At 38.3% G+C, this 13,170-nt stretch overlaps 1 protein-coding gene across 1 annotated transcript; it reads right to left on the reverse strand.

Moving 5' to 3' along the window:
- Nucleotides 1–2,476: 2,476 nt before the first annotated feature.
- Nucleotides 2,477–5,141, reverse strand: LOC146517045 (sterile alpha motif domain-containing protein 3-like). The gene is given in 7 exon segments (XM_085161623.1): nt 2,477–2,957; nt 3,058–3,141; nt 3,258–3,429; nt 3,694–3,900; nt 4,365–4,520; nt 4,716–4,803; nt 4,962–5,141. Coding segments are annotated over 7 exon segments (1,005 nt in total). The 5' UTR covers nt 4,964–5,141; the 3' UTR covers nt 2,477–2,661.
- Nucleotides 5,142–13,170: the final 8,029 nt, after the last annotated feature.

Genomic DNA, 13,170 nt, shown 5'->3' on the forward strand with positions numbered 1-13,170 from the left:
GACAAACTGTTCCTTTTCAACTCAATAAGAAACGCGTAATATTTTCTCTGGAATACCAGACGGGACGGTTGGCAACTCTAATAACTTATGAACAAAATAAAGTTCAACATTAATTTCATAGCACCCACCCAGCTGTATAGAAACTCCGTCATGCTAGCTAGCACGCAGTACGGAAAAAGTCAGAATAACGAAAATAAACTCCACCTAAACTTGGTTTATATCTGACCCAGATAGACTGCAGGTCATAACTTCTTACCTGAAGTTCAGTTCACACTTGGACCGGCGGCCGCCTCGGGTCTCTTTTCCTTCTGCGTCCCCTTTCCTTCATCCACCTGCTGGCCTCCACCACTTGCTAATGTTACTGAATCTGTGGAATCTAAATCCCAGTAACGACTAACGCGTTCCTGATTTTGGCATAATAACTAGTTACCGTGCTCGTTACCACAATAATAACGTAGTTACTGTAACGCGTTACTTAATAACGCGTTAGTCCCAACACTGCTTCTGACACACGCTGGAAAGCTTTCTTAGCACTATCAACTTCAGAAAAGCCACAATAGACTGTCAGTGCTTGTTGCAGTTCCAGTGGTAATGACAAAAATGGTGTAGTCACACTTTTTCCAAAAACATTTTCAAATTCACCAAGTAAACTTTTGTTAGAAAACTCCCAGCACTGTCTGAACTGATGTCTGTTGCTCAAAGTTGTAGCAATGTTCATAAAATTTCTACAATTGCGGGACAACGTTTTGAAATACTGGTGCTTACTTTCAAATCTCATACACCATAACAAACGTAGAGGGCCGAACATTTCAATCAGTCTTGCATAGTGGATTAAATAATGACACTTTGGTGTAATTACATCCCCAAATACACTTTTCAGTTTTGTGAGAAACTCATGGACAAGCAACTTCAACAATAAAATATTCTCTTTTCGCACTTTTTTAGCCATTACAATCTCTGTTATTTCACGACATAGAAGAAAAACATGCCAATATTTACAATTAGGTGGCACATGGTCTGCCATCAGAAATGGCAGCAATCTGAACAGGCACCACTTTTGAGATGCTGATCCAACAATACCAACACTCTGAAGTCTCTCTGATAACTGTACTGGTTTGTTTGTTTTGTCATTCTGACAAATGGGCATTTTTTGCAATTCTTCATTGATCTCTCTAATTGTAATATGCTTCTCAGTGTGGGCTTTACAAATCACTAGTTTCATAACTAGAGGAACTACACCTTCCAACAGATCATGCATTACATCAGGTGGTAAAGCTTGCGTAACACTGAAATAACTCAGTCTGTCAAAAGGACATGAACTATTTACACCATATATTGTTTTATCATCCGGAAATTCTTGGATTCGTGCAAGATGATACTGGTGAACCTCTGATGTTCTTAAAACAAAGCTTTCTTCTCAAAGGATTGTTTCATATCTTCATAAGAAGCCATACAATACCGACAAATTCTACCAGTGTTAAATGACATAGAAAAACCACCAATCATGTGAGCTGATAAATTATCACAAGATAAAGTTGCAAGAGCAGCATGAATAGTGTGTTCAGTTTTATCAATGGTAAAAGTAAAGCCATCAGTGGAAAGTTTTTCCAAATCATCAAGCAAAGGTTTAAGGATAACATGTCAACCACACCGCTTAACGAAAGAATAGCGTACCAATAACGCTAGATGAATGTGTCCCTGCTGAGAAGTGTACCTTTTGTCCAAATTGCCTACAGTGTAATAAAATGCACTAAGTTTGTGTTTGGATCGTTTAGATCCTAGGGGATTAAGTACTTCAAATTCATCCTCATAAAAATGGAGTCGCAGTGCATTTGGGTTATCCTTGAAGAATTGATGATGTTTGAAGATTTCTCCATCAGAGAAATCTGTTAGAAATTCATCAGTTTCCGAATTGCCACTTGAAAAAATGTGATCTTTTATGTCTTCATGAGAAAGATAATTTTTTAGCACCTTATCAACAGGCACATATGAATACGAGCCAACTGTATGACCCACAGAGTCTCTTAATTTGCAATGAACAGGCTCTGTCATGTTGAGCTTTGATTTGCAATGTTCTTTGACCAAATAAGGAGATTGAATAGCTGTTGAAGCCTTCTCAAAAAATTCATTTGAATGCAGGACATTTTTAAGCTCTGGACACAAAGACACGTCAAGACCCATTTTCTCTAAATGATATGCTATAAAAGCATCGTAGTTCTCCTTGAAAAAAACACATCAGAAAATTTACGTCTTCCACAATTTCTTCCTGAACAGAGACTGGTAAAGAATTTTTCTCTCTGCACTTAAGAATGAACTTGAAAAGATTGTCTCTGAAATTTATCAATCATTCATCCCAGGATGGAGGGGTTTCAATATTTTCAGTTATGTCATTTGCAAATTCATTTGGGTGTGGACTGACTACCGCCTGCTCATTTTCATCTAAGTCTTTATTGGGACACAACACCTGTTCTCTGTGTTTCCTATACACATGTCGCCTGAAAGATTCATATTTTTTGAAGGAAGAACAGCAGTCACTGAGTCCACAAGTTATATCAAAATTGGCATCATGGGAATGAATAAGTCCTATGTGCTGAATAAGCTTTGTCAAACTAAAGGTTCTTCTGCCACATTTGGAGCACTGATATGGCTGAGGCATGGTGGTCAATACAGAAGATTTATTTGTCTGGTGACTGTGATTGGCAGAGGCCGGTCCTCACCCTCATCTATTTTCACAATGTACTTTTGGAGAAAAATCAGGGTGTTCTTCAGATGTTTTGGATAAGCAAGGTTGAAGACAAAATACAAGCAGAAAGAAGAGATGATTCCTTCAAAAATACACGAGCTTCTGCACACTTCACTGCCATCCAACTTCACAATGTTTGGAGCGCTTCTGGAGAACACTGGTTTCCAGTCTTCATGAAGTAGCTGAACAGTTGGATAAGGGTTTTAGGATGAACCTTTGAAGTCAAAAGAGAAGGTAGAGGAAAGCAATATCTTAGTCTCTTAACAAAAGATACATTTGTTTTCCTTTTATATAGACTAAATATTTTAATACACACACCTCTCCAAGTATGACAAAGAGATCCAGTTTCTCCTTGAAGATGTATGGCAGGAATAAAAGTGCAGCCCTTGTGTCAAGATCTGCCAAAAAAAAAGAAAAAAAAGCACCCATGCATTTTATCTGGCATTTCCAGTTACTTATAAAAATTATATAAAATGGAAGCCTTGAAGTTAAAAAAAAAAAAAAAAGCAAATACCTGGTAGGTCATCAGTGAGATCCTCCTCTCTTGCATCAAGGTAGAGCTGGTAGAGTGGGGTTTTCCCTCGTGTAAGGTCAATCACCTTTGCTGCAACACATGAGAGCCCTTCACGAAATCGCTGGCTTACATTACCCGTTGTTGGTTGGATCCACCCGAGTTCGTTGCACAGCTACAAGTAAAAAATTCATTTTCAGTACAAAATAACAGTGTATGAAAATGAAATAATCTAAAGTTGATATTAATTATGTATGGTGCTGCATAATTATTTTTTTTATAGAATTTAACAACAATACTGTAAGAAGTTACATGAACATACAAAAAAAGGAAAGAGGGACAGATGAAGAAAGCAAGGTCAAGGGCAAATAAAATTTACTACTATAAACATGTTAAATGTGACAGCTATTTCCAAGTTCAATTCAGCTTTCTGACTTACACCAGTAGGCATCCCTAAGAAGGGGTACTTCTTCAACACATCCTCCACAGGCATACCATCTGCAATTTCTTTTTGCCACCAAGCAAACGTTTGCTGCATACGGTTATGAACCACCATGGTATCTGGTTGCATCTTCTGATATTGGCACTGTAAGACCTTTAAGTGGGCGTCTATGGATAATAAATCCTCTCCTTGGACGCATGGTCCCTTGAAAGAAAGCAAGAGTGAGAAGAGAAAGTCAAAACAGATTAGAAACCCAACATAAGACTAAATATACAATTAGAGCTGACACGATCTGTGCATCACAAAGAACTCGTATCGGTTAAAGTTAACCGATACCATGAACCAATATTTAAAATATGGAAACTCTGAAATAATTTCACATAAAATCTTAATTGTTAACTTGAAATTTTAGTTTTGGAGTCATATTTAAAATGTTTTTTGTTTTGTTTTTTTAATCTAGTTCACCCTCTTTTAGCGCCTTCCAATTAATAATTTTTTGTGAGGTAGAAGTATTAGCACTGGTACTTTGTATTAGCAAGTGCTCTAATCCAAGTATTGGTATTGTTTCGGTTTGAAAAAAGGGGTACAGTTGCATCCCTAATCCTTAGTTTTAGATGTAATAACAGATGCAAGAACATTTTATAGCTCAAGATGTCCCTCACACCAACCTGACAAACATTTCTCTGACTTGTTCGTTGACATTTATTAGGCTGCTCTCTCCTCGTAGAACCAAACTTCTCCTTACAACGCCTCACTGCCTCACTGTCGACTAGTGGTGCCTGCTCTGATTTGAATTTACGTCTCAAAGACATATGCCATGTGTGCTTGTTGAACAGAAACATAAGTTACTGTAAAAACAATCTACACAAAATACACCCAACAAAGAATCAGTAAACATACTTCATACAAACCTACTGAGAGGCTACAGATTGTCTTACTAACAAAACCAGATCGAAAAAAGCTTCACTTTTACTTTGTAATCTTGAAGGAACCTTATGCAAATTTTAAATTTAACTTACATAACCATTTCCCTCACGATCCTTGAGGAAAGGATACTTCATTACCAGCGTCTTCACAGCTTGCACATATTCAGAATTTGAGGGATACCTGTAATATCAGAAGAAACATAAGTGTTAGAGCAACTGCTGACAAACAAACTTTATCAAGTGTCAGTTATTGTTTCTTAGTAATGTAGCGTTTATTTTCAATATGACAGATTCAGCTTTTTCTAAAGCAACAAGCTAACATTACCCTGGTTAACTTACATAGTATACTGTGCCACAGCTTCATATAGAACTCTGATTATTGTGTATCTGTCCCTTGGATTTTTATGGCACGGTTCTTTGTTGTCCAGTTTTAGTTGCAGATTTTTGGGAAATCTTGGAATTTCAAAAGAGGCTGGCAGTCTCAAAGTATTTTCATTGCTGTAAAAACAGTTAAGTGTTTGTTTTTATTGCATGAATTGAAGTATAAAACACTACAGTAACAATACATATGGTAGAAACAATGATCATATTACCGGAAGTAGCATATGCTAACGTGCACATAGTCAATAAGGGTGCTTTTTTGCAATTCATCCAAATAGTTATACTTTAAAAAAAACACTCTCTTAAAAATATGTTTAAATGCATTTTTACTTTTTTTTCTTTCAAATAAATTCATTGTTCTTAAAGCAGCTTAAAAATAAGGGGGGTTCAGGGAATACAAAAACAACAACAGCAATGACAATAATAAAAAATAAAATAAAAACACTAAAATATATGCTTAAATCAATACAGTTGCAAATAAATTACTGTCAAAAAGAATTTAAAAAAAAAACCTCTAATCAAAAAGAGCTTAATCAACCTGTACTTTATCTTTTGAAAGAATGGGTACAAATAAGTACTTTTCACAATTAAGGAACATGTATATACCTTTCAGACGCTAAAAAAGGTACAGATAGTTACCCCGAGGTCCAATATTTGTCCTAAGACTGTATTAATGTCATTTTTGTACCTTGGGGCACAGTAATGTACCCCTTCCATACCCCTATTTCTGACTGTGTATAGAGCATGAATTTGTGGAATCTGCTGTATCTGCAACACTGAGTTGAACTCTGCTTTGGTGGCAGTTGTCTCATTTACAGCTTCACTAATACAGTAAAAATGTTCATAACTCTGTTATTTTATTGTTAATGTGAAATTACACTGGTTAGTTTTAAATGTGCATCTTGGTTTATTACCACTGAACTCTTCAAACGAACACTTCATTACCAAACACTTAACAGATCTATACTATTTCAATCTTCTTTTCTAATGAGATCATCATAATTTTGTACTTTAATGAAGTTTAAAAATCGTATCATAGCAAAACAATTGAAAATATATTTTAGTAAAAGAGCATTTCCTGTTAGTAACTTATACAGCAATAACACTGAAGTCATTGCTTATGAGACAACTATTCGGATAATAAGCATACAATGAAAAGCATTTTGAACAACAAATAGTCAATATGACTTAACATCACATAATTGAGTCAGTGATAGATATATTTATTGTGGGGTTTTTGTATGTTGTTAAAAAAAGGACACAGAAGGTGTGTCAAATGTGTTTTTGTAGTTACACTCACTGCCAGAAGAGAGATAATAGTAATAAATGTAATTTACTTCTAGTCTCCTAATAAATGTAGACTAGAGAAATAGCAAATAATGCGACAGAGCGAGAGAGTGACACAGTAAGGCTCAGTGAAGCACATGTACACACCATTCATTCTAACAGCTGTCAACAACTGACCATTTTTCTTCTGATTAGGTTGGCTGAGTTTCTGGTGACCTCTTCAGGTTGTACCCTGTCATGACAACCCTGAACTGGATAAGCAGTTGTTGAACGCTCTCTCTCAAACTTTCACAGTAGAGTGAGTCTGTAAGTCTGTGTCTTCTGGAGTGACACCAGATGCTCCGTCAGAGCTGAAGCTGACAGCAGCATAATGAGAATACTCAGGATTTTCTAGGATGATTTGACTGTACGGTGGAATAAAGAGGAACCACATGCCTTTTTCTGAAGTGGACTCTGCTGTAGTGGGCTTCATCCTCCTCCTTTGGTTGTGATGGGATGTTTTCATACACAGGACCAGGACTGAGCTGATGAAGACAAACAGCATTGGATTATCCTGTGTCCAGTATGGAGGAGCTGGACTACTTGGGGGGGGGGGGAACTGTTGCACAATCTCACCGACTTGCTCCTGATGCTGCAGACTTATCTTCCGGATGAAAGAGGAGTAAACAGTTGGTGGGCTTTGGAGAGCTCTGTGGTCGGACGCGTAGCAGTTTCCGTACCAGACTGTGATACAGCTGGTTAGGACACTCTCTCTGGTGCCTCTGTAGAAGGTGTAAAGGATTGGTTCACATCACAGGTCCTCTGTGTCCTTGCACCAAAGTGCCAGCCGTTGCACCTCCTCTCTGTATGGCTCATCATCATCGTCCCTGATGAGTCCCACCACCGTGGTGTCATCTGCAAACTTGTTAATGTGGTTTCTGTTGTGTGTTGATCTTTATCAGCACACAGTTAATTTGTAATAAACTTTTAGCCATTCAAGTGTACAATGAACCATTTCCTCCTTGAAGTCACATTCTGATCTGGGCAGGGCAGATCCACTGATTAACCTTTGAGAGCAAAGATCTTGGTGTCTCCTCCATTGACATCTTCAACACAAATTTTCATTAGCAAACAGATTTATTTTGCTGTTACTGTCTGCCTGATTTTTCATTAATCTGTCATTAATCACAGAAAAACAGAGATGTACTTCACTGTAAGATCTCATTTAAAATCAGAAAGTAATCTCTAAATTATGCAGTATCAATTTTGTCTATAAAATCATCTCTATTGACTCTTATGTAATATAATAACAAATAATATAATAATTTTTGTCTCAGTGGTGACAAAGAATCTCCAGGCTGAATCCTGTTTTCTTATCATTTATCGTAATCCGCTGACACCTTTAACAGAAGCTTTCAGAGTGGTTTATTGCCTTATTACTTACTACGATCTGCCTTTTTGACTTTAATGTCCTCAAAAAGCGTTTATGTTGTTCCTATATTTTTTTAGTATGTATGTAGGATTTTATAGTATGGTTTTATGTGATGGCAGGAGTTTTTCATCTTGTTTCAGTTGTGCAAAAAGGTCGGCTGGCATGACATTACATTTGGCGCCGGTATCCATTTTGAGCTCTATTGGTTTTCCATTGATATGCACAGTGGTGAATATGTAATTCTTGTACGGAAAACAGGGATTCACAGTGTCTATATCGATCCCATTCACAAAGAACATTTCCTCATCGCTGCTGGGCACTTGCATTTCAATGTGGTTTACGGATCTCTTTTTAAATCCCCTTGTTTGTGATGACTTGCAGCATTTCTGGAAGTGATTCCATTTTTTGCATTTATGACATTGCTGTCCATATGCTGGGCATTTATCTCTTTTTGCCTCGTGGTTGCCCCCACAGTTGTTGCAGCTATTTATTGTGTGAGCGAAACTCTGTTCTGATTGTGTTGTACGCCGCTCGTTGCCTGTCTTTGTCTTGAATTTCTGTAGATGTTTTTTCTTTATTGTGTGATGCAAGGTATTCATTCACCTTTGCTGCCATTTGTTTTGGAGCTGCTAGAGCTTTTGTATGTTGATCTGTCTACTCAAATATCTGGCACATTTCAATTGCTTTGCTCAAAGTTAGGTCACTGTCACACAGCAGTTGCTTTCTCATGCTGTCACTAGTTAAGCCACAAACTTTCAATTCAATTCAGTTTTATTTATATAGCGCCACATCACAACAACAGTCACCTCAAGGCACTTTACATTGTAAGGTAGACCCTACAAAAACACAACAATCAAATGATCCCCTATGAGCAAGCACTTTGGTGACAGTGGGAAGGAAAAACTTGTAACCGTAAGGTTGCTGGTTCAATCCCCAGCTCTGTCTGTCTTGGTCGTTGTGTCCTTGGGCAAGACACTTCACCTACCGCCTACTGGTGATTTTAGCCCAGATCTTGTTGGTAAGCCTCGTGTAGATGGCTACAACTTCTTCATGACTGCGACTGATTTTTTTACCACTCGCTTAACCAGTTCTTCCATACACATTTCCAACAAAAATCTGTATTTTTTTTTCTATTTTCTTTGTTGTCTATTGGAGTTCCGGGTTCGTCTTTTTGTGTTGTTTTGTGATTTTGTATTAAAATGTTTTTCCTGCCAATACAGCAGTAACAAGTGTGATTATGAATTTCTTCTGTATTCGTCACAGGGCGTCAGGGGCTTTGCATTTTCTTTATGCTGTGAAATAGCAGCTGGCACAGTGATTTGATGCACCCACAAACTGATGCAACTGAATTAAATTCAGCTGTCATTATGATTTTTAAACTTATGGATGCAGAATTCAATTGTGTTGGAATTCTGCATGCAGCACAGACTGAGGCAAAACAGTCGGCCTACAGATGAAAAAAACTGACGTATGCAACTTGGTCTCTTGGAGTGAGAGCAAGCACTATATAGTGTTTATCGTGTAGTATATAGTGTATATCTGTATAGATTAGCTCACTGTTAGTAAATCACACAAAGAACTTCCACATCCACGTTTGTTGTTGTTAAAGCAAACAGATCAAAGCACATAGACCCAGGAACATGGTGCGTTGTCTGATGCTTCATCTGTAGTTCTTCAGTTTTAACAGCAGCTGGAGCTGGAAACTCCACTTTAACAAATGGCTCAGTCCTTTTCCCCTTTATTCACGGGACTCTTTCCAAAAATAGTGGAGGCTCAGAGAGGACCCCACTATTTTTATTCAGGAAACCAAACTTTTTATTTTAGGTTTTAAAGGCACAACACAAAATGTCACATAATGTGACTACAAACTGCCAGATACTAGTTTAGGCTCTAGTAACTGGAGGGCTAATGTTTGAAACGGTTGTCAAAGGACAACTGTAGCTTATTTTGATAATCTGGTACAAGAGATTGTTGAATATGTTGTTGATATATTACTTTTGAGTCATTATTTTTAATGATCATCAGAACAGATGTTTTAGGTAGCTGATAAAAATAGTCATATTCACATGACTACCTTGATAATAATAATGATAACATAATTAAGGGTACTGCTACTAATAATAATAATGATGATGATAATAATAATAATAACATTTTAAGAAAACAGCTTGCAAACATTCACTTCATCTTTTAGAAACAAGCTTCCCACCATATCAGTGCTGACTGTGAGGTTGGGAAACATACTATTCTTATAGTATGTTATATAATATAGCAGTTATTCTAAGCTAAGAACGATTTCCTTGGTGTTAAATTGCAGCTTCACTGAAGGTTAAGGGGGCAGTGCACAGCACTTTAAAATCCTCTGTGGAAACTTGATCTCAGCAAAGCTGCAAAAAAACTTCAAGAGCGAGAAACACAAAGGAGCACTGACTGTCACACACTTTGCTCCTAAATCATCAGACCACCGCCACACTGTTTATGGGGAGTCACGCGTTTCATAAATGTCAAATGTTGCAGGAATTACATGAGTGATGCACACACTTCAGCTCAAGTATAAAAGAGAGGTATAAAAAAACTTCCCCATCCACATCCTGTATATTTTTTACAGATATTAAAATACTTAAACTGACACAACTGTTTATTTTGGACTCATTTTGGAGTCAGTGTTTAAACTCTGAATCTGTCACAAGCTCAGAATGCACACAATGTGTGAAAGTGATGTCAACAGACTATCTTACAGTCACAAAGACAGTCTCATTTTGCAGAAATTATGTTCCTTTTAGCGTCCACAAGATGGTGCCAAGTATCCATAAGATACAAACCTTCTGCGGAGTACACCAGTCCTGATATTCCACCTATCCAGGGCCGTGTTGCGGGGGCACGAGCCCAAGCAGAGAAGCCCAGACCTCCCTCTCCCCAGCCACCTCCTCCAGCTTGTCTGGGGTAACACCAAGGCGTTCCCAGGCCAGCTGAGAGATATAATGTCTCCAGTTTATAGCCTTGCTGTTAAAATATCTTCACTCTTCTGTCATCATTCTTCATAGCGGAAAAATGCTTTAACGAGACAACAGCTTGTAGTTTAGAAGGGCATTCAAACATTAAATGAAGATAAAATGAAAGTCATAAATTACAATGTGTTAATTCCCGCTCGGCGATCACTTGGACTTTCAACGTTTTGTCATCACAGATATGGAATCACTCCATGCATCACCTCGCTATTAAATAATTAACTACTACATAATTCTCTGTGCAAGCAGATTTTGTTATTAAAGTGAAGCTTCTTTCAATGGCCCGAAGCACATTTGCCAACTCATTAGAAAATGAAACCTGGCACATTTCCCCTGAATAACTTCATTCAGCGAGAGAGCCCTGCTGCAGTCTTAATCCACCAGCGTGTGGCCAAAACGAGAGCATAAATATAGCAGCAGGTGACGGGTAACAGATGACCAGAAGAACAACAACAACTAAGCAGAAAACTTCACTGTAAACAGTATTTAATTTCACTGTGTGTGCTAATAAGGCAACAATTCCTTGCAGTTTGTCTGCAAAACCTTGGACAAATGTACATTTAAATCAAAGTAATCTGTCAGTAAAACAGCCTCAGTGGCCACAGGAGCATATCGATTTCATCTAGCCTTTCCGTCATGCATCTTCTCTCTGGGAGTATTGATGCCTCTCACCAGTCTTTAAAGACTCACCACTGTGGACTAAAGCAGATTGCATGAAGAAAGAATCTCTGACAAATGAAGAGTGGCTTTTACCCCCCTCTTGGTATAGAAGAGGGTCCATTGTGTTACTGTTTGATAAAATGCTTCATAAATCTACTAGAGAAGAAGAGGCGACAATGTTTCCAGACTGGCATTTGGTCCAGTGTGTGGGGTACTTTAGAAAAATTAAATGCATACACAGTGGAGGTAAATATTTTAAACTCAGTGGTGATTAATGACAGTAATGTTACATTGTTCCATTACCTTCAGCATTTATTGTGGTGACACTACAGCTTTTCCCTAACTTAGTGTATTCCACCCCCGAAAAAAGTTCAGATTCTTCAAGGCATGGAAAGCGAGACCTACAGGGCTGTGCTGAAGTGTGTAGCACTGGGATGTTGCCAGTTCCTGTGGGCTGCAGTGTGGGGTGTCTGTTGGTGGGGCCTGTTCCAGATCTGAGAACTCGAAGGCTGTTTCATCCATTGTGTTTCGCCTCAGGGTCTCTGAACCTGTTCTCTAAACAGTCGCGCATCGTGGTGGAATGCTGCAGAATTATCCACCACGAATGCCAGGGCCCAAGGTTTCTCAATTTTTTTTTACATTGCCGCTTCACCTGTCAGTGCTTTTAATGTTGTGGCTGACTGGAGTATTATAAATCACCGGATGGGAGTGTTCATAAGAGATTTATCTGAGCTGTCTGCTTTCAAGACCATTTGTCTCGTTTATGCTCGCATTTTCTGTGACACAATACACCAGCCGTAGCACATACTTCGCTCTGGGGATGAAACACAGAACATTTGTGAACATTTTTCATTGTGTGCACAGCTTCCTACTGTCTGCACTGCAGTAGATTATGGTCTATGAGCCCACCCTCACTGGACAGCAGGATACCTCTCTGCACAACACTCAATCTATTATTTTTATTGATTTATTAACTTTACTGGAGCTTCTTTGTAAGTTCATATCACATCATACCTAATAGTTCCATATCAACACTGTCCATATCAGGGATATCTACACTCACAGACAAAGACTCAAATTGTTTGCCCAGAGCAATCAATTTGAAGTTATTGTCGCAACATTTTGACTAGTTGATTCTAATTTCTGTACAAGTAAACATTTTGGACTTATTACATGTAAATTAATAAAATAATAAGTATACACTCTGACTTACAGATAGCTTTCCCCCCCCATAGTGGCAGAAAGAAGCTTGCATACAGAGCCAAACATTTAAAGAGCTGTCTTTAAATGCTTCAGCAGACTGAGGCCGGAATCTTTATCATTATCCATCTTTGTATTTGAAAGAACAAAGAATTGACCTTTATGTCAGTGACACATATTTGTGTGTAAGTGCTCCCCCTGTTGGCTGACAGCTGAAATGCAGTCCTTGCTCATGTAACACCGTGATTAGAAAGTTCGCTTTATCTCTAAGGGCCTATTTTAATGTGGGATCAGAGGAAATCGATTTGTGGGTGGTATGCTTAAAGTGGAGCTCTTGGCCAAGTTCACCCTTTGAAGTTATGAAGACTTCAAAGTGTAACGTTACAATGGCTCCAGCCCTAATAAGCCTCATATAAATTTGTTATTTTAGTGATCAGACCAACTCGTGATGATTCGTTAGAGGAGAGGGGGTGATGTTTGGGATGTCGGCTTACAGTCCCGTGAGCCTGGCAGGCGCATATGCTTCCCACTTGCTGTTTCATGCAAAACAGACCCAACAGAAAGAAAGAGGAGGGGTGGGGCACAAAGGAAGCGGAGTCTG

Source organism: Neolamprologus multifasciatus, chromosome 6, assembly GCF_963576455.1.
Source record: "Neolamprologus multifasciatus chromosome 6, fNeoMul1.2, whole genome shotgun sequence".
Taxonomy (NCBI): Eukaryota; Metazoa; Chordata; class Actinopteri; order Cichliformes; family Cichlidae; genus Neolamprologus; species Neolamprologus multifasciatus.